This window comes from Lucilia sericata, unplaced genomic scaffold, assembly GCF_015586225.1.
Source record: "Lucilia sericata isolate MDLA Ls3-8-SP2 unplaced genomic scaffold, ASM1558622v1 Contig000051F_arrow, whole genome shotgun sequence".
Lineage (NCBI taxonomy): Eukaryota > Metazoa > Arthropoda > Insecta > Diptera > Calliphoridae > Lucilia > Lucilia sericata.
Window position 1 is genome coordinate 568,959 of NW_023994087.1, and position 27,996 is coordinate 596,954.

At 28.3% G+C, this 27,996-nt stretch overlaps 1 protein-coding gene across 4 annotated transcripts; it reads right to left on the minus strand.

Moving 5' to 3' along the window:
- Positions 1-46: 46 nt before the first annotated feature.
- On the minus strand, positions 47-27,996 carry LOC119615990 (neurexin-1). Of its 4 annotated transcripts, none has more exons than XM_037972089.1 (16): positions 27,794-27,996; positions 24,887-25,753; positions 23,732-24,353; positions 23,484-23,671; positions 23,244-23,402; positions 23,000-23,152; positions 22,822-22,938; positions 22,379-22,763; positions 21,949-22,319; positions 21,772-21,883; positions 14,385-14,532; positions 13,567-14,324; positions 13,148-13,498; positions 12,844-13,079; positions 10,362-10,659; positions 47-5,042 (listed from the first exon to the last, which is right to left on the minus strand). In XM_037972089.1, exons 2-16 carry the CDS (start codon positions 25,535-25,537, stop codon positions 4,108-4,110), a joined length of 5,484 nt encoding a protein of 1,827 aa, XP_037828017.1. In that variant the 5' UTR covers positions 25,538-25,753; positions 27,794-27,996; the 3' UTR covers positions 47-4,107. The 4 variants fall into 4 exon arrangements, with proteins under 4 accessions (XP_037828017.1, XP_037828018.1, XP_037828016.1 ...); XM_037972090.1 differs by having other exon boundaries at positions 12,889-13,079; positions 21,763-21,883; XM_037972088.1 differs by having other exon boundaries at positions 21,763-21,883.

Sequence of the window (27,996 nt, forward strand, 5' to 3'; positions counted from 1 at the left end):
ATATATATATGTAATTCTTTGTATTCTTTTATTGATGTTATTTAAGAAAAAAAAAAAACGGATCGGTTTAGTTTTTATTTGTAACAATGCCTTTTATTATCAATAACTAAAAAGAAATACATTAAAAAATTTATCATTAAATGCAAAAAGTTCCTTGTGCAGCTTTAACATTGTTTGTTAATTTAAAATAATCTATATTTGGGCAAAAATAAAAGCAACCAAATGTACATATATGCATATTTACATATTTTTCATATTTCAAAAAATTTATTAAATGTGCATTAGAAAAGGAAACACTAGAAAGGAAATACATAATATGTATTTAGTATTTTTAAGTAAACATATTTTCGATTGTTTTGTTAATAATTTAATTGTTCATTGTTTTCTTTAAATAAATGTTGATTGATATGTTCAAGTTTTTATTTATTCCATTTAGTCTATTCAAGACATACATTATTTAAATGTATGCAAAACATCATCTCATGTCGTAAAAATAAGTAAAAAATAATTAATATTAATTTTAATATGTATGTATGTAATAATTATGCACAAATATGTAAATAATAAAATTGATGTAAAATTCTGATTTGCCTTTCAAGAATTTTAGTTTTTGCATAAATTGTTTACGTTGAATTGTCACTGATATTTTCATGCTGAATTTTGATTCGATCTAAAACAATGTCGTTTGAAAATGATGTTATCATTTTGTTTTACTTGGCAGAAATGAATAATAAAAAGAGAATGGAAATGCATTATATGTATATATGAACATACATACATACATATGTCTGTCAATTTATTAAAATTAATCGTAAAATTGATTCGGGAATGAAAAACTTATTAATGTATATATGTATAAGGCCTTATTCATCAACACATTTTTATTTTATAAACGATTATAAATAAAATTTTGTATTAACATTTTGTTTTATAAACCTTTTATAAAATAAAATGTTGTTTATAAATAAGGGGAATAATATGTAATATTGAGTAAATAAGTATGAGTATATGAATAAAATTATAATATTGAATCTGTGCAGTTTTTTTCATCATTTCATAATGTAAATTCAAAAAAACAAATTGCAAGTTTGTAAAAACATTTAAGCAAAAGCACTTTGAGCTGCACGTTTTTAATATTTTTTGTTTTTTTTTTTTTCTTATTATTTTATATTTTAATTTGTATAATATAAATGAAGCATCGAAATAATTGTTTGTTTTTGTATGAACTATTAATAAATTGAATCTCTCTTAAGGTTTTAATTTTATAATATTTAATTTTTTATGTTTTATTCAGATTAAAAAAAGATAATAACTTTTAAATAGATTTAGGATATTTGTAATAGATCTTACTAGGTTTTTGACTCATTTATTTATTCTTTTGAAATGTAAATTGTTTTTTTTTTTAATATTATTATTACAATTATTATATGTATGTATAAACAATTACAGCACCTTATGTTAGTAAATTAAAAAATTAAAGAAAACGTTTATGTTGAGATTTATTTTTATTTGAATAGTGGGGATCATGTTTATATGTATGTATGTAAGTTTGTGTATCTTTGTGTTTTTTTTTGTGTAGTGTAATGGTGTTGTTTCTAACATACATACTCGTACATGTATTAATTTAGAGACACTTTTTAGATTTTGTCTTAGTTTTTAGAAAACCCCTTCTTTCGCTAACAAACAACAATTAACAATTAGCAAATATTCTTTAAATTTCAAATAATGTCTATGTATTAGAGTATTCAATTGTTGGGATTTTTGTCTTACTGCAAATTCTGAAATGCCGAATAAATCAATTAATTTCTTTCCGTTAATCAATCAAAATACGATAGTTTCCAAAGCTGAAATTTGGTTATATACATAAAAATATCAAATATGGAACAGTTGGGTTTTGAAATAGGATTGGAAAATTGGTGAAACGGGAAAAACATTTTTAATTCGAAATTGGATTTTTGCCAAATAAGTTGATGTAAGTAAGTACATATATGAATGTACATATGTATGTATTTACATATGTATACATTGGGTACCTATTACATTTTTGGCATTACTTTTCGTGACAAATTGTCACGTTGGCAGGAATAGTTAATATTTACATGTACTTGCATGTATGCATGAACCTATTTTTATTAACTACCAGTATCTGTTTTACAATTTTTTTAAGAGAATGAAAATTTAGCATGTGTTTTGTTATTGTAACAAATATAAAACACACGAAATTGTTTGACTCAACTTAGAACTTTGTGTTGTAGAATTTGGATATAAGACTTTTACTTTAATTTTTCTAACATTTTTCAAATGATATTTTATATAATTTACATTTTTTCGATTACATATGTATTTCTATTGTCTTATACATTATTCAGAGGTTTTTACTGTTCTATTCCAATTTTCATTATTATTATTGTTATTATTTTTTAATTATATTTGTTGTTTTCTTAAAGCATTTTGTTAATTATTCTTATAGTTTTTCTCATATACATGTTACATCTAACTAGTCAATCTTTATCTACAATCGATTATATTAATTTCAATTATAATATTAATATTTATTTAATAATAATTATTATAATTTTAATAATATACATACATACAATATACCAATTGTTAATTATTAGGTATGCTTAAATTACTATGGCACAATATCTTAATTTTTATGTTCTATCATTATATAACATTCACGTGGTTTTTCTATTTAGATCTTGTAAAACACACCCAATACTACTCACAACAGCATCCATCTACCACAACACACTTGGATCTAACACTCCATGTGGGTGGGGTGGGATGTCGAATCGTTCCTTTTTCTATTTTTATTATAATTTTTTGTATTATTTTTATTAATTAAACTAGTAAGTACGTAATAAGGTGTATGGGGGAAAAGGATATTAAGTTTGTAGTTGTTAATAATATTTAGTGCCTAAAAGCTAGCTAAAGTAAGTATTTATTTATTAATTTATTATTTTTTAATTATTTGTGTAATGCTTGATAGATCTAGTAAACTGAGAATGTGTATGTATTGTATTTATGTATGACATTTCATACATATACATAAATACATGTTTTAGTGAATATTTGTTTGAGTGTAATGACACAGAAAATAAAAACACTGAGAAAAAGTTAAGAAAACAATATAACTCATATGTTTTCTAAGAATTTCATACTTTTTTAAATAGTTGCTTGAAATTCCTATAAAACAACTATTTTTATATTCTCGATAGAAAATGACTTCAAATATATTCAACAGTTTTTTTTTTAGAAATTTTAGTTGCAGATATATGGGAAAGAAATTGAATTATTAAACATCAATACAACTTATCAACGTTGTCAAATTGTTAAATTTATTAAAAAAAATCTTCTAAGACTATTCACGAAATACAAATTTCTTATCTTATTTATTCAAAAAATATTGTATTTGAATAGAATTTGTTCGTACTTGAATTATTTAAAAAATTGAACTAACATAACTTGAAACAGATTTAAAGGGATTAATGGAATTACATTTTCGTAATTGAATAAACATTTATAGTTTCTGAGTGCATTAACTTCCTTTTAATTTTTCCCAGTGCAATATATTCGTGAAGTATAACGTTTATATTGAATAATTTATTGGTGTGTATGTGTAACAAAATTATGAAAACTGAAAAATATTTGGTTTTATAAAACATCTCAGCCACCAATTTCATTTTTATTAAAAACATTTTTAATTTAATTTAAACAAAAGACATCAAAGACAACAATTGAGAGTGAAAAATTTGGTCGCTGAAATATTCTATACTTATTATCATTTTCATTGCATCTTAATGAGTTATTTGTACATTAACTGATGTTATTCTTATTTTATGTTTTTATCATTTTCTAAGTGTTTGCATTCTTCATTATAAGTATTGATTTATTGATTTTTCTATTTTGTTGGATTTTTTTTTAATAATATTTTATAATAAGTATTGTATTATGTATTGCACTAAGTATTACCCGCCCAATATAACGATAGTGATTAACAATAGTTTTAGGTTTTTTAGTTTAATTTTGTTATGCACAGTTTTTTATTGCTAATTTGACGTTTGGTTCATTCGCGAAACATATATTTCAATATTCGGTCATTTAGACGTACCACTCTTTAACATCTTTTGAATCACGTTTTTTCGTTTTCACCAAACCCGGACGATCCTCACCTTCGCTATGGTCGGTTGAGTCATGGTAGACGCGTTCAACTCTCATCGGCGCCGATCTGTTGCACATGTCGGTGTTGCCGTTATTTCGCATAGCTATGCCCGAGTGAGAACGAGAACGTGTATCTTGAGTTTGATGGTGATTATTTGATTGTTGCCTTTGTTGGTGATATGAACCGTTGGTGCTGGTATTTCCCAATAAAGACGCATTCGGATTGTGAGTACCGTAAATGGTTTTCTCACCGGATGTTTTGTAATTACGATCACCATTCGATTTCAGCCATAGCACCAGCAATATAACTAGAATAACTGCGATTAATATGCCTGCAACAATACCTATGATCATAGCGGTCCGTTCTTCCTCGATTGAGTTTATGCGGCCTCCCTTTCCCTTTGGACGATAATTGTTATTGCTGTATGGTGGAGGTGGTTGTGGTAGTGGGTAGTAAGGTAGGCCGGGTTCAGGTTCATGAATGGGTGGAGGAGGTGGTGGCCGTTCTTCTGGCATTTGTGGTGTATAAATAATATTTGATTTCTCCTCCTCTTCGTCATGCTTGAATACCTGAACGACATCGAATGTGGTTGTATCCCGTTCAGTTGATGCCGTTCGTATTTCGGGCAATGGGGTTGCGACCGTTGTAGTTACTGTTGTGGTTGACGTTGTTGTAGTTGGTGTCGTTATACGTTGTGTTGATGTTGTTACAATTGTAGTAGGTGCCGACGTTTGACTTGTTGTTACAGTCGTACTTAAAGCAGTAGTTTGCTGTGCCGTTGTAGTATGTGAGATTGTGGACGTAGACTGTTGCAGCTCAGTTGTTGCATCTTGTCTACGCGCGTTGCTGTCCGTAGTTACCTCATTATGCGATTCTGAAATTCAACAAAATAGTTTTACAATTCATATGTACATATATTCAATGTTTATCTATAAAATCGTTTGTAGACAATATGGTGTCATAACTAACTTGAAGAAAGTACTTTTATTAATTAATATTTAAATTGAAAGAAAAATACATTACTGCCTTATAATAAAACACTCCACCCTACGATTTTAATTACAATTATAGTCATAAGCCGTTTTGCGATATGTTTACGTCATTTTAATGCATAGAAATTTAAATTTTTAGCAAAATAATTAAAAAATTCTCAAGTTATTTATATTTTACGGGACATAATTTGTTGTTATAAGTATTAATTACGTACATTTTAACTTCTTTGAATATTTGAATTGAATAGAATCTCGTTTATATCAAAACATTTATATATGTATGTACGTATGTGTGTATATTAGGGGTATAACAAATTTTGCGACATTTTCGGCATACCACCAAGTGATGGCCAATGCTGTATAAGTTATGAATATATATATATTTTTTTTGGTCATTTGGAATCCAAAACATCACGCACTAATACCGGTTTCTTAAATAAACCAATTTATACCTCATTTTTACCCATTTCATCCCCTAAACATTCGAGCTTCCAATAATCCATTCGTAAAGAAACCTAATACCAACAATTCATGATTATAGCTTTACCGGTTGGGCTGAGCGAGGATGAATCAGTCATTATATAAATAATTGCAAATTTGTTTCCAAGTGTGAGGGATACATTCCTTATTTTAAATTTTCTTTTGAAGTATGTCCGCAGTTCTTATTAATTATAAAAACAACTTAACGAAGGAATAAAATATATTCTTCTTAAATTTTTTAAAATATATAATAAAAAACTTTATTGCGTTTGGTGCGTGAAATTTTTTAACAACCGGATATTTTGTGGAACTTTGAATCTAAAAGAGCGATATTCATATATGTTCAAAGTGTAAATAATTCGCATTAACAACTCTAAAAAATGCAAAATGAGACCACAGAATATTAGACGAAAAAAATATTTCTTGAACACCATTAAAATTAATAAATCCGTTTATAATTTTATTATTATTATTATTTTTATTAATTAATTCAACGATATGAACTTATGTATGTATATGCAAATGATAGTGTATACATATAGTTTTAAATTTAAGGATATGTATGTACATAAATATGTATATTGCACAAATCTTAATAATAACTAATTTTGTCGAAAACAAATACGAAAATGGAAAATAAGAAATAATTAGTAATTTAAAGAAGCATCACAAATGTTTAACTTTTATTTAATATTTAAATACATTTTTTTTTATTTTAAGGTACATATGTATTTACGCGCATTCATCAAATATTTGTTGTAATTGTTATTATTTAGTTATTGTAAATATATATATATATATATATTATTTTATATTTGCTTAAGTCAAATACTTTGTAATTCTCTATCTAATCCGTTTGAAATAAATCAAGGAACTTTTACTTAATGTTTCAATAATCATACATATCGTTGTAATAATATACATAAATACATTATATTCACACTCGACATATAAACACACATGACATGGAAACATTTCAAAGAAACCAGTTATGGAAAAATCAGAAACTCTTTTTAATATAAAGAATTTAGTTTCGACATTTGAAAACTAGCCTCATTGTATTCTGACTGCAGTTATAAAAGCTTACAATTAATATCCTTATTCAAATCGTAATTTCTGATTTTTCCCAAGAAATAGATTCTGCTCATCATCATTAGAGGTGCCCAAAAATCCTATCGTTTACGCAATTTTACACTTTTTAATTGATTTCCATTGTAATATTGGACTAAAATTTAAAACCAGTTAATTTTATACATTAATGAACAAAATAAGACTCATCTAAACATAATTGATATAATTTTGGAACCTCTAATGTACATACATACATTCTACATGCCCTTAAAATATTTGTACTTTGGTGCTTAATTGTTCAGTTACAATTTTTAAAACAAATCTTCCAGAGAGAATTATATTTTCTATAAAAAACATTTTATTCGAAATCTGCTTAAGTTTTAAGATAGAAAACGATAGTTACCTTTTGAAATTAAAACTTATTTCAAATGTTCTTTACAAAACTGGACTATTGTAAATTATATTAAATAATACAGATAGTTCTGGTCTGATTTGTTGCAGAATATAGGATAACAGAAATAGAAAATATAAAATACGTAGATAACTTGAGATTTTTGCTTTTTCTTTGCTGCCACATAAAATAGTACAGTTATTTACCCAATTAAACTCCATGGGGAGTCGTAATCTGATTGGCTTCAAATTTTACACCAAATAGTTGTTGTTTTGACAGTACAAATTATTACGTATCCAAAGAAAATCAAATTTATAAGGACAAGTCTAATGTATGCATACATATGTATGTACATGTATGTATGTCACATGAATATTTGTAGATACATTTGGTGGTGCTGTTCATTGTTTTATTCGTTGTTTTTAACATTCACACGTTTTAAGAATGATCTTATATACTAGAGAGAACCAAAAAATTGTGATGCATTTGTCCAGCTCTGCTTTAATTATGTAATTAGTAATACATATAAATACTACATGTACATATTTATAAATATGTTTGTACATACATACATATGTATGTATATATGTATGTACTTCGGTATATTTTGGTGTTTAATGTGTATAAATATATTATATTACAAGTGCTTTTAGTTTATTTTGTTATTCAGTTCGGTTTACTGAGCAGCCGGTGCAAAATCACAGTCAGTACTATGAAGCAGGATTTAATTTCTGAAAGAAACAAGTCCAACTGTAATGCTACATTTTTCTTTGATTTTCTTATTTTTAGCATTTTGTGGTTTTGTGTCCATGGCTGACATGAATGAATAACGATCTTATTTTAAATAATGCCATGATGGATGAAAAAGCATTTTGTTGATGTTTAGGCATAAAGGCATGTTAAAATAATTAATAAAAAAAATATACCCTTAAAGACAAGTTAATGCATAAAAGCAAACAAATTTAACATCCATTTACAACATTCCAGAGCATTACATTGTACATTTAATATTATTTACTTGATTGAATTTACTAGTTCTCATGAATAGGTTTAATGTCAATTATGCACAAAAGTGAATATACATAATTATGTATTTATTAATTTAATCCAACTCTGAACAATTACGGTTTCTACGAGATGTTTTTGAATTAAAACAAACAGACTTGTCCTTTTTAATAAGAAAAAAATTATTAACCCATTCATTCCACATTCAGTCAATGTATGTATGTGTATGTATCTTTTTTTTACAAAAAATTACATTTGTTATTAAAACTTTAAAAAAATAGCTGTAAAATTTTTTGTATTATTTAATAATATGTATTATTTAGAATTAAACGAGTTTGTGAGTTAATTTCAAAGTAAGCATTAAATGTAATGTGAATTATTTTTTAAAATATATGTTCTATAAATTTTCAATCATGGAACGACTTTTATTCAAAAATCTATTTTAAATATAAATTTGTTTTCCATTTTTCTGGATTTTGTATAAAAATATCAATCAAATAAATGGTTTGCTATATCCATGCGATTGAATACTATTTTGTTTCAAAATAATATTGGTCTTCGACCAAAATATTCGATTCTTTAAAGTATTTAAGAAGTGTAGACTACATTAAGTACAAAATGGAATCTGCAAAAACAGCTCCTTATTTATTTTTTTAACAGTTTCGACTACTAAATATGTATGTACATATATATCATTAAAAATAAACGTTCTCTGAAGAAGTATTTTATGAAGTATGTATGTATGTAGTAAAAACCGAAGAATATAATATTATAATTTTTAAACTCATGCATTAACAAATAAAAATCTATTTGGTTTTTTCCATTTATATGAAAAATAATTCTAACAAAATAAATCAATTAACAAGTTATATTAGTCTATGACTCATTTCACCCATACATATGTACATATATTTACTAACAAAGCATATGCAGGTACATTGTGGTACATATGTATGTACATTGGAGGTCCTGAAAATTGATTTTGTTTGGACGGGTCTTATTCTCTTCATTTGTGTCTAATTTAACTGAAGTTAAATTTTAGCCCAATCGCATAACAGAAAACCATGCCAGAAATCGATTGAGAAGTTTCAAATTACGTAAATAATAAGACTTTTTAAATTTTCTTCTATTATCTTTCCAACAAGGTGTAAAATATTAATATCAAGTGGCAAATAGGAATTTTCTTTTCACAAATATTTTATTCGAGTTTTTGTGTAGAAATTTTTGTTTATATCAGTAATGCATCCTTTATCTTAATTTATGATCAATAACTTTGTTGTCTATCAGCAGGAATACAATATTGATATGTATAAAATAATAAAATATCCATTAAAGTCTAATTTCGCTTTACTAATAAAATTTGTAAATCGTTATTGAAATTCTTTTTCTAAAACTTAAAACAATACAGTTCTGATACCAATACATACATAAGTGATTATATTTTCAATACATGCCCAGCAAAAAAAGAACCTCCAAAGAAGCGAAAAAGAAGTAGAATTTACTCCATAGAAGTACTGAAAAAGTGATGATTTTAACACATAGGAGGGATGTCCTTTATATTTGATTCCAAAATCACTACTTCTGAAGTCATTCTCAAGAATGATGCTCTTTTTTGGAAGATATTCGTAAGTGAAATTGTAGTATTATAGAATACAACTAATTTGACTTAAATAATATTAACATTTATTAGGATAATAGACACATGAAATATAAAAGCCCAAATATAACATTTTTTATCCCATAAGAATTTAAGAACAAAAAAACATTGAAAAAATATAATTATTTTTGCTTCTTCGGAAGTCTTTAAACACATCACTTCCTCAAAAGGTAAAAACATTAAATTAGTGCTACTTTTGAAATAAATGTTATTCTTTTGGAAGTACTTCGTTGGGATGGTTTCTAAAGAGTTTTATATTTTTACTTTCATTCAAGGCAATGATGAATATATCATCTTTTAATTTGTGCTAAAGTATTCATAAGTGAATATTAATTTTAAAAAATACAATACAAAACTGTCTACATATTGTCATTCCCATTAATTCTATGTAGGAATTATAATAAATGCTGATGAAAAATCCTATTAGAATTTGAAAGTAGTGTAAATATTTACATATTCTATCTCTATGCATACTACTACAGCCTATAAAGGGAAAGGTAATTGAAATAAATTCATTGTGATTGTGAAAAAGATGACATACAATGAAATGACGGCGACGAAATTTGATTGGATGTGTTTTAATAATCAAATACTTACCAGAACCTTTGGCGGTACTTGTAGAAGTGAATTGTTCAGTTGTTTCGCCATAATCCCCAGATCCATGAATGCAGTCTTCATCGTCGCAAGCTCGTTCGGTGCCATTTGTTTTATCAGTACTAACATTTTGGGTCATTGTTGTTTGTTTAGTAGGCGGTACATAGACTGGTGTAATTAGATCATCTCCGCTCGACTCAAATGGAGGAGTACATTCGTCTTCGTCATCGCCACGACAACCAGAACCAGCACCAGAAAATATTAAATCGTCTATTGCTCCAGGATAACCACTAGCGGGTGTCTGCTTAGATAAGAAACACAAAAAGAAAAATAATAAAAAATAAAAGGTGTAATTTTAATCAATTTTAGGACATTGTCTCCTTAAAGATACTGTTGTGTTGCATGTAATTGTACAGTTATTATGTGCATATGTTTCTTTTGTATATATATGTATGCATATGTATGTAAATATGTTTGCATGTACATATGTAACAATAAAATTTGTATTCATGTTGTAATTCTATGAAATTATTTGATTAGTAACTATATTACTATTTCATACATGTTTAAAATAATCATACTTTTGTGCGCTCACATTTGACTAATAAAGAATACTATATTCTCAGTTTTTTTTTCTATAGAAGAAACGATTTCTTCCAAATATTAAAAATATAATTTGAAGAGCATTGAAGAAATCAAAAAAGGATTTTTTTTCCAATTTTACACTAATGAACAAAATAACACCCATCTAAACAAAATCTATGTTTTTGGACACCTCTAATGGACAAGGCTATGCAATAGTCACTAGTCTTTTGAAATGTTTATTAACTAATCTATTGATTATCCTATGGAGTGATAGAATGACTAATCTATGGACAAATCTATAGACTAGTCTATTGTATAGTTAACTGACTGTTATATGAACTAGTCTATTGTCCAGTCTATATACAAGTACTGGTTTCCCGGTTTACCGAATACTCAGTTTAGCGAATTCGCGATTTAACGAACGGGAAAATTGTTTCTATTGAGTACCTTATATTACGAGTGAATGAGTAAATTTTGTACTCGATATAACGAATTTCATAAAATTTCTATAAAAAATAATACGGAGGATCACTAAACTTCATTATTAACTAAAAGCTAAAACATATTAACATTTTATATACGTTCAATACCCAATTCAATGGGTACAAAATTTACAAATACAAAAATCCTGGAATAGAAATGAAAATAACATTTAAAAAATTATTTTCGGAAATATAAATATGTAAGTTTTATTAAGTAGACATACATTTTAATATAAAATTCTTTGTTTAAGGGAATATTATGATTATTTTACTAATAAAGTGAGAAATGGAATTGTTTGTAATGAAAGTTTCCGTAAAATACTTAGAATTCACATCGATTAAAATGGGGATCAAATCCCTAATTTGCTTTTTTTTATAAGAAATTTTTTTTTTATAATCAAAGTTTTCATGAAATCTTTAATTTTGTTTTGATGCTAAATTTATAAAAATGCAAGGAAATCGTCAAAAACTTTATGTGTGCATTCAAAAAGATTTTAAAAATTGACTTCCTACCTTCCATTACCCTATTTTTACCATTAAATCGTAGAATAGTTGTTATTCGGTACTGTGGTTGTACGACCCAAAATTATGTATGTATATATGTATGTATGTATGAATTTTCGTACATGTTTAGTAGTATACAATGCGTTTAGGTATGTAAGTGTAAATGCATGCAAAATTTTGTACTGAACTGTAGAGTACTTAAGCAGTACTTTTATGTGTGTATTTAGTAAGTAATGTGCATAGTTTTGAAATATTAAGAGTGCATTATAAAATTGAAAAACAATAGAAAATATTAATTGATGTTAATCCAAATAAGAGGAGGCATACGGGATACATTATGTAAAAATATTGGCAAAAATATCTTTGTAAAATTATAAAAAAAAGAAAAAATCTAGAAAATAAATTAAAGTGCACAGTGCTGTATTAAATATACGATATAAATTTACATATGTATAAAATGTACATTTACACATATTTATAAATAAATAAATATATAGTATCTATGTACATATGTATGTAAAATATATTGGAAAAAAGTTTGAATGAAGCGATTAATCTTGAAAATTGTTTAAATTCGTAAACATAGTTTAAATTAAGAAACAATAAAACGATTCTTTTGTTGCACAAAATACACAATAATTGAATTCTAAGTAAATATTTTTTATGACAGACACATTTACAGTTAAAGAACCATGTTCAGCTTTTCCCAAATATATTTGTTAGAATTTAAGTTTGTGAATAAATTCAAACATGGTTCAAAAACTCAATTGACTTGAGCGACAAATAGATTCGAGATTTGAGAGAGATTTTTTGTTTTAATGTTAAATACGACAGAGCAAAAATTTGTTACGATGAGAAAAATACTTGAAAAAGTTTGAAGAGATTTCAAATTATTTAAAAATAAAATCCCTAACCTGCTGCATTCTTTGCAGATCATTTCTATCTAATACTCCAGTTACCAATTGAACATCTCCTCGTATCGTTATATGGGGATCACGTTCCACTGCCAAATCCAGGACACGCAACTTATTCACTGATAGACCGGTAATTACACCAGCAAAAGGTCTCTCTATGCGAGTGCGACCTGTACGACTAAATTTCCCTCCAACTTGAATGTTAGCCATGGTGTTGAACATGGTAGACTGATGTCCTAAAGAAAAACAAAGCAATAGTTAAAGCTGATTATGTCATCCAAAATAATGTGGTTCATGCACAAACCTTGTGGTGTTAGAGTTTGTACATTGTAATCATCCAATTGTAATGTGGCGTTTCCACCTCGTCGGCTAAATCGCACCACATGATATGTATTGTCATTAACTTTTGTTCCAATCTCTCCCAACGGCAGATCTCTTGTACCGATATTATACACCATAAATATGTTACCTTCAACAATTTCCAGTTCCATATAATCCTGCGTCGTAGAGCTCTCTATGCGCAACAATACAGCATCAGATTTGGTCGTTATGAAACCCAATGCTATATTATCCTCTTCAGTATCAGCTTGAGCATTTTCTGGAAATGTATACTGGATGATTCCCTTATTATTGCCAAATTCATATGCGATGGATTCTATTGATGATAAATAGCAATATTTTATAAAATTTTTGCTGCTTATAAAATTGAAATTGATCAATTACCATCATAACATGTGGGACCCGTATATGAAGTCATATCACACTCGCAGGCGTACGCATTCCACTGCTGCACACAAACGCCTCTGTTTGCACAAGCATTTTGGCTACATTTTGTTGGGCCCTCACAGCCGGACACAACAAGCGAGCTCGGTACTACAGCGTCATTTGTCAGTGATGGTGATGTGTCGCCCAAATCGAGTGAAGAAATACAACCCTCAAAACCAGATCGTGATGATATGGATGCTGGCAGTTTCGCATACATGTCTTTGAATACACCCCCAATATACAAGATACCCGATAATTCCAAGTGCATGCTGTTGCCCGATAATGTAATGATCTCAAACGATTCGTCTACAGCGAGAGTATGTGTTTTCGGACCAGGCCTCCTAATGCTGACTTGATGCCACCGATTGTCATTCATGTGAATTCGGGTTTTATCGCGCATTGTTATTGGCCCATCTCCCAAATCAAATGTATAGTGTATGTGGCCATTTACCAATTCCACCGCTACAAAATCATTTCGCCTTCCGCCATTATAAAGCAACAGCCCATTTGGTTCTACTGTTTTAAATCGAAAATCAACTGAAATTGTTGAATAGGCCTTCAGCATAGGCAGACCCACATAAGAGTGTTTGGATCGGAAGGTCGCTGCATGATACGGATTTCCTGGTGGTGAGTTAATAAATCGAGCTGTTAACTTAAAGGTTGCGCTGGGCAGAGCTGATAATTCTGGGCCCAATGACTTGACAATATCAATGTACCTTAAAAAGCACAAAGCAAATTAATTTTTTTTAAATTAATATCCCAAAATGTGTACCTACCTCTGACCATTAAATATAAATCCCTGCATTTGTCCAACAAAGTTTGGCATCGTAGATGTCATTTGTATTTCTTCTTCGGCATGAAATAGTCCGCCCAAATGTATTGAACGTATCTCTATGGTACTATGCCGTCCCAAAATTGTCTCAGCTGTTAAATACATTTATATATCTCGATAAATTAAGAAAATATCGACAATCACACTCATAACTTTATTATTAACACCTAACGTCTTTACATCATATAGACTATTTATGATTTAAATAATAATTCATTCTCTTAGTGTGATTGTAATGTAAATATGTAACTAAAAACATTACATCAATTACATTATACTCTATTTGTTGATAAAAAAATAGTTTAAAATCAATATATTTTTGGTGAAGATGTTTTATATAAATGTATATAGTAGTAGTAGGTACAAGAAGCACGGTTAAAAATTACTTAAAAATATTTTTATATGTATTAGATCAACCTACACATACATATAAAAAGCAAATCTAAACGAAACAATAAATCAGTGTGTCAAATATATTTAATTTTTCATTTTAAAAATCCTTCTCAAATGGAGCCTCATTAGACTGAAAACTTACTTATTTTGGAAATGTGTTTTGCACAATTGTGTAAAAATAGGAAAAAAGTATTTTATTGAAATTCAAGCAAGTTTAATCAAACTTCCACCTAATATGCGCGAAATTAAAATAATAGGACTGATTTTATTGGTATAACATTTATTTTCAAATTTAGCTTTTCAATTTTTACACTTATGATTCAAATAAGATAAAAAGTTATTTTGAAATTACTCGTGGGATATTTTTGTTGGAGCGTGATCAAAAATATTTTAAACTTTATGATCTTTCGCAGAGAAATTACTCTAGGTATGTTTGCAAAATTTGAGCATTAGATTCAATTAAGCTTTCATATTAATTGGGATCATCAACAACTTTTACTTTGGGGCTACCTTAATGTAAATATACATATATTTATAATATTTATTTGTATTAATAAATAAGGCTAAGTTAGGAAATAAATAAATAAATAAATAAATATGTATGTAATAGATTTTTAATTAATATGTATAATAACATTTTCAAACATTGGTCGTTCATATCTTAAAATACACATATGTATATTTAAGTTATTTTCAAATGACGACATTCAAAAATCAGACACTTCTTGAATTGCTCCAATAAAATATTTTTGACACACTGAATAATATGACACAGTTTTAAAAAAATCTATTTAAAGTTGACAAAAAATATGTATGTTTGTCTCAAGCAGATATTAACAAAAAAATGTTGTACCTTGGTACTTGCAGTTTGAAAAACTAGGGAAGTGCAGTATAGTTTCGAATAAAGAACTTAAAACATAATACAAAGAATTAATTAAACGATTTTTGGCCAAAACTATCCGAAATTTGATTGATATAAACCTATTTATGATTAGACTAATTATGTTTTTCAACCAATTCTGAATACTGGTAACGCCAACCTTTGCGGAATAAAATATAAAAATAATGAAAACAAACTATAAATCCGCATATAAAAAAGAATTCGAAAATTAACATATATATGTATACAAAATATACGAGTATTTTTGAAATTAAAAAATGGTGGTTGGTGAAAAGGTATGGTGCGATATTTGTACGATATTTAGGGTGCAATGGATGATAGTGTCTACTCATAAAGTGATGTAATCTATTGCAATGGAAATATCAGGTGAAAACAATTATGTCTGCGCAGTTCAACCGAATAAAGGAAAATAAACATATTTATGTACGTATTTTAGTGACACAATCATAATACAACCTAAAACAACAGCTGACAAATTTTGTTCGGATATAGAGTCGAAAATGGATATTAAAAATTGAGTAGAATTTAGATTTCGGGTACATGTTTAAATTATTAATAGTGAACTTATAAGTTTAATATTTATTATGCATTTGAGTTGATATGATAGGGTGCAAAACTGTCCTCTTGTATTGCATTGGAATAATCAAATTTTTTAATTAAAACCATTTTATACGCTATTTTCCATATTACAGACTAGTTTTTCATATTTTTTTATTGAATCATACATGCAATTTGCAAAAAAATGAGTGCTGTCATGCAAACGTCATACGTGGGGAAATATTATTTTCCATTTTATTTAATATATTATTTTAAGTATTCAATATGCGTGTTAGACGGAAGAATGCAAATGTCCAAGTGGGCCCCGTTCATAAAAAGGAACTTTGACCATAAACAAAAAAGTACATTGTACAACACGAATCAACCAACTACTCGCACGTAGCCAAATCGGAGAGAACCTTTCTCAAAATTCACTTAAAGCCACATTTGGACATTTTTTAAATGAAAATGAAAAAAAAACTATATGTATTTATTAAAAATATAGTAAGAGTATCATAAGTGCTTCTACAAGCTAACAAGAGCATTTAAGTATTAGTAGTTGTATGTAGTAGTAGTAGTATTAGTAAGTAGTAGAAGTAAAAAAATATATATTTAAATTTTATTTTAAGTGGTTAAGTAGAGTAGTAGTAGTTTTTAATATATTTTTTGCTGAATTTTATATGTAAATACATACACTTACACATATTCTACATTAAACTAAATACATAATAATTTGGTGCAATATTACAGCCCTGGCGTTTTACAAAACATTTTTTTGCTGATTTAGGTTTTAACTTTCAATAAATCAAATGAAAACTTTGTTTTGACCTTTAAGCAAAAAAATGTTTTTGTTTTATATCACCGATCTTGCGTGTCGATTTTTTATTTTCATTTTTTCTCTGCAGGTAATTTTTATTTCGTTTATAAGCTGAAAATATTGAATTGAAACTTTCATGTTTATTAAATTAGAGCACAAAACATACATACATAAATGTTGATTGTTTGGTATTTTTTTTAGCATAAGTGTTAAATGAAGTTGAAATTAATCACACATTTCAAGAAATTATTGAAAATTCAAGAATGTTACTAAATTTGTTATTTTTAAATAAACAGTAACTAAAATAATGCAGCTTACATTAAATGATCCTTTATTTAAATACACATACATAATAAACGTTTCTATGTATATATATGTACGTATATGTCTTTGGAAAAATAATGCTCATTAATAGGCAGATTAATGTCAAAAGGTTATAAGGGATTTCATCAAAAATTAAAATATGCAAGTGTACTCCATACGAAATTCTTGTATTGACTTTTAAACTTCTGCTGTAAAAATCAAAAAGTTACAATCGTAAATTTTCTTTTAAGGAACAACAATTAAAAATTCATGAAAAGTATCAGAACATGAAAGAAACTTATTGCAATATTTTAACACAAAAGTTGTTTCAAATCAACTGATTTTATTTATTGTTTCAAAAATCTTCAAGTATTGAAATAATTAATAAATATTTCTTTAGAACCTTTTATATATTAATATGGGGGCCCAAAAATCATTAGTGTCTAAATTTAACTGGTGTTACATTTCGGATAAAGTGAAAAGTGTAAAATTGGGTAAATAATAGGCAGTGATGCCAAGTGTAGGGATTTTTCCCAAAACATGCGACATACTAAAATCTTTCATATAGATTTATCAAATTTCTAATATGTCTATTATTTTCGATGTGAAATCGATTTTTTGTAAACGTAAAAACTAAAACCCACGTTTTCGTGAATATTAGACAACTAAAAATTGAATTTCAGTTTAGATGAGAAACATATTAACCTCAACTATCTGAATTTTTTTAAAAGTTAAAAGTTATCAAAGAAAATATTTAAATGTCATTAAATATTCATATCCATTTTTCTTGAAACTACTTTTTTGGATAATGCCAATCCTGTAGGGCGATGTATTCTGACTCCTTATAGATAGAGTAGTCAGGGGCTTAATGCAGTAACTCAGGATTGAAAAAAATAATTTAATGTTCTGAAAATTTGTAAAAGTAAACCGCAAAAGTAAACCTTAGTTAAAATAATTATATTAAATGTAATGAAATTTTTTTGTTGGGGGCACATAAAATAAATGTTTAACATCGAATCGTGATACTGCCATAAATCTCTCAATTGTCTTGTTCTTTTTAATCTTAACTGAAGAGTCAGGGTTGGAAGATTTCTATGATGTAAAATTGAAAGTAAAAAAATTAAAAATTTAAATTCTAGAAATTTCATTCCTAAAAATTAAAAAAAAAATATATATATATCTATATATATATATATATATATATATATATATATATATATATATATATATATATATATATATATATATATATATATCTTCAGTTAAGATTAAAAAGAACAAGACAATTGAGAGATTTATGGCAGTATCACGATTCCATGTTAAACATTTATTTTATGTGCCCCCAACAAAAAAATTTCATTACATTTAATATATATATATATATAAGCATCACTGATAATAGGACTTTTTCATTTGTTTATTATTTTTTTGTAGAGAAAAGATAATTTTTTGAAGATAAGATTTGGTGGAAATGTTAAGAAAAGACAATTTTAATGGCACAATTTTTGAATGTATCAAAAAACGTCCTATTATTCACCCAATTTTACACTTTAAAATTTAGCCACTAATGAACGAAATAAAACCCATCCAAACAAAATCGATATTTTTTGGGCACCTCTAATGTACATATTTACATCCATTTAACCGATTTTGATTTATCCATAAAGAATAGCGCGAACGAATTCTAGAACTCAGAAAATACAAAGTACATAACATAGGGTGATAACTTTTTTGGACGGCAAAATACCACAGCACTACCTTATAGCCAATACTGTCCTTATAATAGAAGGCTATTTTTTAGGTCAATTCGGTGAAAAAACTTCCCGCACCGATGCTTTTGTTCGTTATTTTAACAAAGATTATTTTAATTATTTTCATATAATCGTACACTATTATTTATAATATGCAATATTGTCGCGATTTGTTTGAAATTCAAGTTCAAATTCAATAAAGAACAATGCTCTCTTTAAGATAACGTAGTACAAATGCAAAAAAATATTGGCAAAAATATTTATTTTTTTCATTTAGAATAAGTAATATTTATACATAACTTTATCGTCTTTGGTGCGACAACTTCTTTCACGATCACGAGAAAATAATATATTCCTTAACATCTGTTCACACCCAACAAGGTCTTACTATGGTATTTTTGATATTCGCAAAAATTGCTAAAAGTTATACCCTAATGTACATACATACGTATGTATGTATTTAAAAACACCATTTTCTAAGTTAATTAGATAAATTTTACTTAGGTAGACAACTTTGACAAAATAAAATACGAAACATTAAATGGTTTTAAAAATACTGTGTGACAGGAAAAAATTACTCAACTTGTGACTAAGTACGGTTTGTAGATCTAGTAGAGTAGATCACCCTATTATAATTAGAATTTGTACATTTAAAAAAGAGCCGATTGGTATATTTTAAAGTGGGTGTAGGACCAATATTTGTGGGTGTTACAAACATCAGCACAAACGCAAAATAACCTCCCCACTATAGTGGTGTAGGGTATAAATAGTAGAAGTTGTCTTTTTATTATGGTGTTGTGAACTACCCTACTGGACCTACATACTACACTAGGTCATGTGCAGAATACATTCACTTTTTGTAATTCTGTCACACTGTGAAATATTTGTAACATTGAGAAATACCTATGTATGTATGTATTTAAATCAATTGCAAATGAAATTAAAAAAAAATCTGAAGTTCAAATTTCTGTTAATCATTATGAACTACGTGTTTATCCTATGAAAATAAAAAGTTTTGTCAAACATTGTTATTAGTATTACATTCTAATAGGTTAAATTTTCGTTTAAATTATTCATTGTAATGTAATAGATTCCAGTCGTCCTTTTCCTTTGTGTTATTGTGTATGCTGAGTGTTATCTAAAAAACCTACTGCCTACTTTCAAGCTAATTTATGCAAAAGTAAAATGTAGCGAATTTTTTAACAAAATAAGCTGCTGTTTTTAAGTTGTACAATCAATGGACTTGCTTGTATTTGTTAACGAATTCTAAATGGGATTTGAAATCAATACAAAAGATTATCGTTACAGTAACGGTTTTATAATCAACATAATATGTATAAATATTATATTTTGCGCAAACGTAAAGAACACAACATCAAGATTTTTGTTCGAAAATAGGTAGGTACTTTAAAAAACCATACAAAAATTGTCAAAAACAAACGAACAAAGTACAAAGTAAAAAATTAAAACGAATTGTTTAAAATTTACAAAAATGGTACAGATTTTCTTTTTGTAGTGAATGGATTGGTCATGTGAAGTTTTGATGTTTTTTAATCGAGTGATAGTAGCAAACAGTTTTAGTTTTCCATTTTAATTTTATACATGATTTAAGATGGGTATTCATAGTTCTGGGTTATGGGATATATGAAAATGTAAAGATCGTTAAAATAAAATGATAACAAAGAAGACAGAAAATCAGTTATGTTGTTGCTGTTGTCATGATTACGAGTATGTTTATCGATCGTTCCACATGTAATGCAACTTGCATTAACATTCATAGAGGAGGAATTTTCATTGCAAATAGTTTATGGTTTTATTCTTTTACCTAAAAACTGATGAACACCACTAACAATGAACAAGGAAGAAGGGGGCAGAGCAAAAGTTTTGAGTTGTAAACCTTTTTTCAAAGTATTTAAAAAAAAAAAAAACAAATAAATAACATAAAAACTTAAATGAAAAACTTCAAAGTCCCTGTATGAACAAAAGTGATGAAACTATAGGAATGTTTCTATAACTCTACATTGTCCGACAAGTCAACTTTAGTTTAAAACTTTAATTTACTGGACTCAAAAAGAAACAAATAACGATTGACCAGTCAAAGTTTTTAGATATACATATAAATTACAAAATTATGTTTTTATTGCTTATGCCATAAAATTACATCCTTAAGTATATACTTACATAATAAAGTATATGCTTGGGTACAATACGAATATACATATACATACATATGTATGTACATTATATATGAAGTGTCGGATAATGTAAAGTAGTCACAATAGCATTTAAAACTAACACTTTATGGATAAAGGACCTTTTGACATACTTAAATCTCAAAATAAGTAATTTGTTAAGTTAGATTGTAAAGTTCTGTTTATAACTCGAAAACTATTTACAACCTAATTGAAATATTTTGTGAAGGTCATTCACATTTGAAGGCATTAAAAAAACTGCACATATAAAAAAGAACCTATTTACAAGGATGACGTACAAAAAATGTGCAGGCGGAGACCTAAATTGAAATCATTTTCAATTGTTTCTGAATTTAAAATGAAAAAAGATGTAAAAAACGACACGGCACGACACGTAGTAGGGCAATTAAGGTGCTGGTGATACATACATAACATACCCCTGACAGGGGGAGCCCCGTCAACTTGTAAACGTAAATTTGATGCTCGTCTGGAGAATCGTATTGTGTGCCAGTTGTTGTCATTGAGAACAGATTGTCCAGCGAGAAGATTCTAGAATAAATACGGTTCATGTTAAACATTTAAAACATAATTCAATAAATCTGTAAGTATTGTACCTTTTCTCGATCGCTTAACCTTACGCTGGCACGAATACGTCCGGCTACTAAGGCGATTTCAAGTCTATCAGGGGAATTGGATTCCGCACTGGTCATCAACAATAAACCTGTGGGTCGTGCGGTTTTGAAACGTAGCAAGAGCTCTTCTGTTTGAGTCTTTGTACCCTGACCATTTCCTAACCAAACGGTCATATGCTGTGTTCCATTAAAAGCCAATGTACCAGATTCCCTACCACAAGTTGGTCCGTAATAAAGAGTCGCTGTACAATCACAGATAGGTCGATTCCAACCCTCCATGCAACTTCCTCCATTCAAACATGGATTACCCGCACATACATTAGCTTGTACATGGCAAGAAGGTTTCACCGAAGCTGTGACGAATAAAAACTTTAAAATCAAAGATATGTAATCGTTATATATTTAACGTTACCAGAGTCTTGTAGTCTGGCAAATGCTGCGATATCTATTGCCTTGCCACTTAGCACCAAATCCCTCAAGCAGCCTACAAAACCTTGACGTAACGTGGCCGTCCATATGGCTGGAGGCCAATTAGCATTGCTATATGCAGGACCTGTTCCGCCAACGTACATGTGACCGTCCAGTTCCAAAATAGTTCCTTCTCCAGGTGTCCGAAAGTCATTCCAAACTCCATCCACACTAACTTTTGCATCTCTGCCATTGCGTCGCAAAATGAAATCATGCCAATCCCCATCATCAACTCTTCTCCGGGATCCCCTCACTTTAGCTGCACCAGAACCCAAATCCAAATGAATGTAAATGTGACCATTAAGCAATTCAATTGCGAAAAGTACGGCCTAAAATTTCAATTAGCAAACAAACTTAACAATTTCATTATTACTTCACACAACCTACATTTTTTGATCTGGGCTGCTTCGACCCAGTTGCCAATATAATGAGGCCATTAGGTTCTTTAGTTCGAAACTTGAATGATATGGAACTTTGTTTACCAGTCTCCCACGGTGGCAACACCTAAAATACATTGGTAATATATTTCAGAATAAAGTTTTAAAAATTACTCGAGCTAGCGTACCAAGTGAGATTCTCGTGTCGTAAATGTAACTGGATCTTGTGGATCGCCAATTGGACATTGATACTCAACATTACCAGCAACCTGTATAAGTTTTGATCCGCTTTTAGCTAAATCAATTAGATTTAATAATAACGTGTCTGCCGAAAATTCAACCTGTACAAATAGTTTTTAAAAATTGAAAATGCATAAGGAAATACATATATACATATTTCTTGACTGGTCTAAAACTGAACAGTAAACATACCTTTCTCAAGCAACCGACAAAATTGTTATGAACTCTGGCTCCGAGTAAAGCTCGGGGATTTACAGCGCCACCTACATAGACTCGGGAAGAGGAAAGCATTGTAAATTTCCCCGCAATATGAGAATGATCGGTATATACGTCATCGACCACGGTAACAAGCTAAAATATGTATCAGATTTATTATTCGATTACACGAACTCGCGTAATTCTTCACTGAGTAATAAAATGTTTAACACTTACCCGACAAAAACTAGTAATTGATGATATCTCTTGTATCCTACGGTGGACTGTAACTTTATGCCATTGATGATCATCAAAACGAACTCTAGATGGTTTTATATGCATCTCTTGTTTGCCATTTGCCAAACCCATGGTCAATGAGACCCCTCCATCGCGTAATGCCAAATTGAGGTAATCGGTGCCATGACCTTTAATAAATTCTTATTTTAATTAATCTATTTATATTGTGGACAAATAACAGTTATTACCAGTGTAAAATAATAATCCATTCGGCTGACGTGTACGAAAATATAATGTAATTGCGTCTTGGGCACTAACAATTGGCTCAGCGCCGGTTTGACCAAGATCGTATGAAAGGAACTGTGTACCACGGAATGTAGCTTCTGACGGAGCCTTTTCTTTTTCGCAATATTGTCCATCAAATTCAAGATTTCTACATTCACATATGGGTCCGGAATCTGTTGATATACATATACCTCCATGTTGGCAAGGATCATGTCGTTCACATGCATCAGTAGTATTACTTCCTCGTGAGTTACGAACAACTTTTTCTTTCGGCATTTCTCCATGATCACAAGGACCATCGCCGCATTTGATATCACGTGGTTGTTTCATTTCCTGTCGCCTGGTTTGTCCACCAGGCTGATCGGAATAGACAAGATTTCTAATTGATCCACGAAATCGGGGCTCAAATATTACACTCGGAAGAGCTAACAACGCCAATTTTGTACTATACCAATTTGGCATTCCTCCAACATAAACATCAGAATTGGTAGCAAACTTTCCAAATTGAAATTCTTTTCCCTTAGTGGCACGACTCTGGGAGACGCCATCCACAATCAGTGATGTTTGTTCGTCATTACGAATAACCTTAAAAAAAGTTATTTTATTTATGCTAAGTAATGTGAAGATTCCAAAAACAGTTAAAAAAATCTTTTATGTTTACAGACGCCATTAAGTATACATTGAATAGTTTATATTTTAATTAGGATATAGGAATTGTTTATATCGAAAATATTATATGCCTCTTCTATTGTATAGAAATACATATTTAATTTAATCGGCGCCATCTGTCGGACAAATTTAAAACTTTACAGGAATACTTCTTACGATCCCTAGAACATGTATTTTAATTTTTTTTCCTATCAAGTGCCTTAGTTCCTGAGTTTATCGATTACGAACAAATATTACTCTTTTATTTATATAGATTTATCTAAATTTTCGCAAGTTTCAACTTTAGGCAGAGATGCGAAACAGAGATTAGTTTATATGATTTTTTAAATTACAAAACTATGCAATTTAATAGTACCTAGGCTACATCCTAATATTTTTTTTAAAGTGCCTCACATAACGCTGTTAAAATAAGCTGTTGATATTTTTATTTAAATTTTAATAATACTTACTTGAACTTTATGCCAATGTCCATCGTGAAGATCGCGACCCACTGTAATAATCTGGGCACCACCTCCCAAGTTGTAACGTAAACGCAAAGCACCTTCTACTAATTTAAGTTCAAAAAAGTCATATGTTCCACCATCATCTGTATATAAGACTAAACCATTTGGTTGTTCAGTCTTAAATTCAAGTTCCAGCGATCCATTCAGTCCAACATACCACTTCCGAAATTGTGCGAATGAACTCTGGGAACCATCCAATTGAAAGGCATTAATTGTTGTTAAACATGAAATTATTAAGGATAGTAAAAGTAAGAACATCATTGACAGACGATTACTGCTAATTCTGCATCTTCCAGTAGTAGTAGTAGTGTCAATAGTTGTAATAGCTTTAGCATTGCTAGTTACAGTAGAAGTAGTATTAATTATTGTGCTGGCGGTTTTGCAGCTGCTGCTATTACTTAATACTGTGTATATTTTATAAAGACTGCTTAGTGAAGATGTTGTGGGCATTTTTATTAATGGACAGTAAATACCGTCCTCTTCATCTAAATGCACTGGTGGTAGTGTTGGCCTTAATAGCGATTTTCGCCTTGATTGGTTTCTTTTAATTGGTTTGCTTGTATTTTTTAGTTTTTCTTTAAATTCTAAGTACACCATTTTGAATCTGTTGTTTGATTAATCCAATGTTCATATGTATTATTTTACAATTTAACAGTTCTTTCGATATGTTATATTTTGTTTTCTATTTTAATTTTTTAGTCTTCTTATGTCACCATATCTTATAGGGTTATAAATTAAAACATTTTGCTTAAGAACATACACATGGGTAATTTAACTACATACATAGAATATGTACAATATAACGAAAAGTCGCTAAAATTTTTTAAAATACTAAAGATAATTTAGAAATATGCAAATCCAAAAAGTGAACTGTTTTAATTATGCAAGTATTCTTTAAATATTACAAATGTATTTATGTACATATTATATACCATTTTATATACATATGTATGTACATATGTGTGAAAACATGCATTGTATATGTATATACACATTTATTTATTTTTTTATTACATATTTATATTCATAGTTTCAGATTGAAATTGTGCACTTTATACACTTTAAAGCTAAAAATAGAGAAAATAAGGACAAACTAAATTGTATGTAAGTATTTAATTGTTTAAGTACTATGCTTGTAATGGCTCTGTTAATGTACATACATATGTACATGTATGTACATTAGTGTGGTCCCAAAATGGAAGTTGCTGATGTTCCCACCGAAAATGAAAATTTAGTTAATTCTCAAAATGTTTGTCCTAACGTAAATTTTTGGTGAGCTTGGTGATCAAAGGATAAAAAGTCCTTTTTTATGGTTTTTATGAGTGTTACCATATTTCTTGCAAATAAACCACATGCATATTTAGTATCATATGAAAGTTCTTTGGAAGACGATTTCAATGACATAACAAAATTTTGTATACAACAGCAAAATTATTAAAAATGTCGTAATATTTGGGACAATTTTTAAGTTTTTAACATTTTAAATAGAATTATTTAATGTAATTAATTAAATTTTTTTAATTATAAACGTCATAATATAACCGAAATGGATTTTTCTGTTTTTCGAAAACGTTTTTTTGCTATCAAACTTGTAGTAAAGTGTTTCTTTTTATTACATTATTACATTCGTACAAAAGAAAATTTCTTAGATTAAGCTCTGAAGCCATTATTTTCAATTTAAATACATACCTATCAAAAATCTATTTATTGAAATTAAACAAGAAAACAATAGCCAATTCAAAACCAAAATTTTACTTTAATTAGTCAACTAGCGATTAAAAATTGTTCAATATTGTTTGGTTCAACCTTTATGCTTCACATCCGAATAAAGCAATTTTAGCCGAAATTATAATTTTTTTATTACACATATGTACATACATACATACACACATACATGCTTATGAATATTTGTATGTGTTTAAACTGAATTAAAGTTAGATTGTATTGTAAACACTCATCAAATAGTAATTTTGCGCTATTTTATATTTTCTTTTTGTTATACAAACATACATACATACATCTACATGAACAGTTGTATGTAAGTAACTATATATGTATTAATTCATGTTTTCCTACTTTTCTTTTCCACCTCCGAGTATTGAAAATGATGTACTACAAGAAAAATACACTCTCATCTTCATCTATTAATCCACAATACAAATTCATATGCTTAAATTTATTTATTTAATGAGAGATGGTGAATTTATCCATTCATCCTTATGTAGTGTTTTTGGTATTCGTTTATTTATGTTCTCATTTAAAATCCATATGATTTCAAACTTTCATTTAACTTTTAGTGGTGGCTCCTCTTCCATATATATTTCAACACCACAAGTTAATGGTTAATAATTTGAAAGCTTTTTTGACTGTTAAGTGAAGTTAGCTGCGATTTAATAAAAGCGCTTTAAAAGCTAAGAACCTTGATTTTTTCCGATAAAATTGTTATGTGTGTATTTAATAAAATCATACAATTTAATTTTATCTGATTTCAAATAAAAATATTAACATTTCGTGTATGAATTATGATTTTTATGGTATAATTTAGTATTTTATTCATAGATATTCTGCCAAAATAAGTACTTAAAGCTTTTGTTTCCCCTTACGTAGCTCAATGACAATGTGCCTACAACTTTTTATCGTCATGTGTACATACTAAAAATCATAAGAAAATCGAATTTTCGGAACGTAAAATTCTATAATTTTCAGAATTCACTTCTTGAACATAATTTGATTTAAAAACGGAATATGATTAGTTTCAAAACTTTTTTATATAATACATTTATTTCACTTTGTTAACAGCACTTGAAAAAAAATATAAAATACATAATTGTTATGTTATACAGAAAATTTTACTTTTTTTCCTTTATTCTTAAAAATAGGATTAGTTTAATTTACGTTATTTGTCACACATTACAACATTTATTTTAATTTTACAAATATTTTAAAATTAAATATATTGTGAAGGACAACCATGTCTATCCCAATTTTTTTTTTTTTTTTTTATTTCATTTTCATTTCATTTTAATATGAAGCTATTATTTATGAGTATTGATTCA

Coding starts and splice junctions, on each gene's coding strand:
- LOC119615990 (XM_037972088.1), bottom strand. CDS start 25,537: ATGGTGTACTTAGAATTTAAAGAAAAACTAAAAAATACAAGCAAACCA. Junction 22,320..22,378: donor TGCCAGACTACAAGACTCTG/GTAACGTTAAAT, acceptor TATTCGTCACAG/CTTCGGTGAAACCTTCTTGC. Junction 13,080..13,147: donor ACAAACTCTAACACCACAAG/GTTTGTGCATGA, acceptor GTTTTTCTTTAG/GACATCAGTCTACCATGTTC.